The following is a 3,200-nucleotide window of genomic DNA, read 5'->3' as shown; positions in this document are numbered from 1 at the left end:
AGAGAGAGAGAGAGATCAAAAATAGGCTATCGATATTTTTTTATAGGTCATCAAAAATATTTATATTCCCTCACTCTGTTATAAAGCAACATAACTACTGTGCCACTAATCTAAGACCTGGCTCTTGATAAAGGGTCCATAATGGTATACTTAATCTATCCTGTAGAACTGTTCTCAGTTCCAAGGGAATCATATCCATAATTATCTAGATTCATTCGGGACTCACTGGACTCCACAAACATGAAGTATTTTCTTTGAAAATGTCAGACATGCTTATGTGGCCAAGACATGGGCTTAATTTTTGGAAAAACTTTACCAGATCTGACTACAAGGATAAACAGCTCTAATGGCAACCTTTTGGGTTGTTAGGTTGGACATCCAAAGAGACTTTTAGGGTGCAAAGGAAAACAACCCTGCTTATATTAGGGACAAAGCTCAACTATCAACATCGTTTTTTTTTTTTCTCAACAAAAAAAAAAACATCGTTTCAGGCTTCAGTTTCTTCAGAGATTCATGCTTGGTCTTTCCATACGACCACCCACAATGAAAGACTTCGTTTCTCATCAACCCACTAAAGCTGAAGAACAGCAAATTCAGGTTTCCTGCTCAAGGAACTGACAAACTCGGAAACACACCCGAGCCTTCTAGTAACTAGATGCTATTGTTGGTACTTGATGTGACCAATCAAAATTCTACCAATAGCTCTAGAAGTGCAGAAAGCTCCCCTGACTCCTGCCCATTCTACGTTTTTCTGAAGCCAAAATTCCCTTGGAATAACCTCCCCGCATAACTTTGTTCGAAGTGTTGTGAACAGTGTTGGAAAACATGGTTTACAATTCTTCCTGTGTTCACAATACATAAACACCTCTGCCATGAGCCAGTAACCAAGACAAAATCTTAATTTTGGGATATAGTTTGGTTTCCGGATTGGACTAGAAGGAAAAAAAAAAAAAGCAACGTTGGTTAATTAAAAACTGCCAGAGAATTTGCATGAAGTCGCAATTTTCTAGTGAGATCTTGATGGGACCATTCATACCTCCACCAAATAGCCTTAAACGTGTAGAACTCAATCCTCCAAATCTTCCTCGTTACTTTTCTTCTGGCATAACCACAATTCTACTGAAATAAGCTACACTGATCAGGTATGGATTCTAGACTGATGGAAGACCTCTAATTTCAGCATTACAGATCAGCTTTCCCTGAGCTAATTAGATGAACATAAGTTCTAACTTCCTAGACAGATGAGAGCATATCAAAAGCTTCATACCCACACAAACCAAGCTCAAGCACCAAACAAATCGCACTTACCAACCCCAATTGGGAGCATGCATACAGACTTGTCCATTTCATGCATATTCAATTAAAACTTAACTTCATGGATCACTCATTGCAACACAGATACTGAACTTCACAGATTAAAAACCATGCATAAAAAAGTTTATAAAAGAAAGGTCATTACTTGAAACCAAGATGCCGTCTTCTTCGTTATCATACACAATTGCAGCTTTGAACATAGCCTTTTGAGCTCTTCTAATTTTCTCCTCAAAACTACACCCCCCTCTTATAATCAACACAAAAGGGGAGCTGTAATTCGTGCCGGGTCCGGCTTCATTAGTCAATGTGGAGCATGCATCAATTGGCTCAGCCAAATACAACACTCCACACTCCCCAGAACCCCTAACTGCCGGAGCTGAAACAAATCAAGAAATGCATAAACATCAAACACATGCACACACACAAACAAACACACCCTTCAAGAACTGAAACTAACTCAACAATCATAAACCCAAAACACAAATTCCTCTTCTTTCCCCAAAATCCTCACAAATTAACCGTAAAACAAAAAACCCAGAAGAATTGAACTCACCAAAACTAGCTTCAATGTCCTCGAACGAGAGGGTGACATTGTCCCCAATCAAGACCACATTGGCATCCGCCATACAAATTCTCCCACATAGAAGCACCATCAAAACCAATACCAGATTCATTGTGCCCATCAATCCAAACAAAACAAAACCCAAACAATTTATGAAAATTTATATCTAAAACGACAGAGAAACCCAAACTAGTATATTATTTTATAATATATCCACAAAACTAACAATAATTACAATAGATAGATACATCAGCTTCCATTCTGAGAGAGCATATATGAATCTTTTGTATGGTTTGATGCTTTTAATGGACTTGTGATTTCTACTTATATATAGTAGGGAGCTAGATTACGAACCATATGTGAAAGGGTTTGTTTTTTCGACAATAATATGAGAAAGGGGTCGGTTCTCTTTGATATGAACTCAATTGTTTCGTGTATATCTCTTTCGTCCGACACTCTTCCAGTTTATATTATCTTTATTATTATTTTTTTTATAGATAATAATGCATAGAGAAATTTTAAATACACACTTTTAATATCTTAATACACATACCTTACTTTATACACCACCTATCAAGTTTTTCATTTTAGTATTATACTTAATACACATCCCAAACTGCCTAAAATGCCCTTAATTTATGAAATATTCTATTATTTAATATAATTAATGTATATTTACCATTTGGTACCTCTTTTTACATATTATTTCGTCTAATTTTTGCTAGAAATTTTTTGTTATCATCATTCAATTTATAATCAAATGATTATTGTTATATCTCAACTCCAAATCACCAATACAAGTTTTCAAAATTCACAAGTTAGTAGAACTGTAGAAGTACAGTAGCTATTGAACATAGATAGCTAGTTATTCGATAAAACATGTCATGATAAAGATGCAGCACTCGACAATATGATATGCAAGATCAAACTAAAGCTGATACAGATACAAAAAAAATTAAAAAAAACAACAACTCAAATGAATTGTGGAGAAGAGTTGGGGTTAGGAGACAAGACATGCTTTCGACGATTTTAGGGTAGAAGACGTTGAAAAGAATACTTCTAGAGCTTTTTTTTTTTTTAATTAATAGATGTATGTTTTGGTCATTTAACTTACCTATAAAATCTCAATAGAAACATAAAATAATAAAGATGTGTATTAAGATATTAAGGGTGTGTATTTAAAATTTCTCATTCTTTTCTTGTTAGGTTTGTGTTACAGAAGTATGATCAAGATACAAGACATTTTTCTTTTTCTTTTTTTCCTATTTTTAATAATAATTTCTTATCCATTTCATTTCAGTTGAAGTTACCAACATCAAAAAAG

General features: G+C 34.6%; 1 protein-coding gene across 1 annotated transcript in view; it reads right to left on the bottom strand.

Annotated features, from left to right (window-relative positions):
* LOC101306239 (E3 ubiquitin-protein ligase RNF167-like) overlaps positions 1-2,283 on the bottom strand; it is a 5,781-nt gene extending 3,498 nt beyond the window's left edge. Inside the window, exons 1-2 of the mRNA XM_004300656.1 lie at positions 1,868-2,283; positions 1,460-1,690 (exon numbers count right to left, since the gene is read on the bottom strand). Coding sequence (XP_004300704.1) covers positions 1,460-1,690; positions 1,868-1,997 — 361 coding nt within the window. The 5' untranslated portion in view covers positions 1,998-2,283. The remainder of the gene's footprint in view (positions 1-1,459; positions 1,691-1,867) is intronic.
* Positions 2,284-3,200: the final 917 nt, after the last annotated feature.

The sequence above is a fragment of the Fragaria vesca genome, linkage group LG5 (genome assembly GCF_000184155.1).
Source record: "Fragaria vesca subsp. vesca linkage group LG5, FraVesHawaii_1.0, whole genome shotgun sequence".
NCBI classification, from domain to species: domain Eukaryota; kingdom Viridiplantae; phylum Streptophyta; class Magnoliopsida; order Rosales; family Rosaceae; genus Fragaria; species Fragaria vesca.
This window is presented reverse-complemented; position numbering and strand designations above follow the sequence as displayed.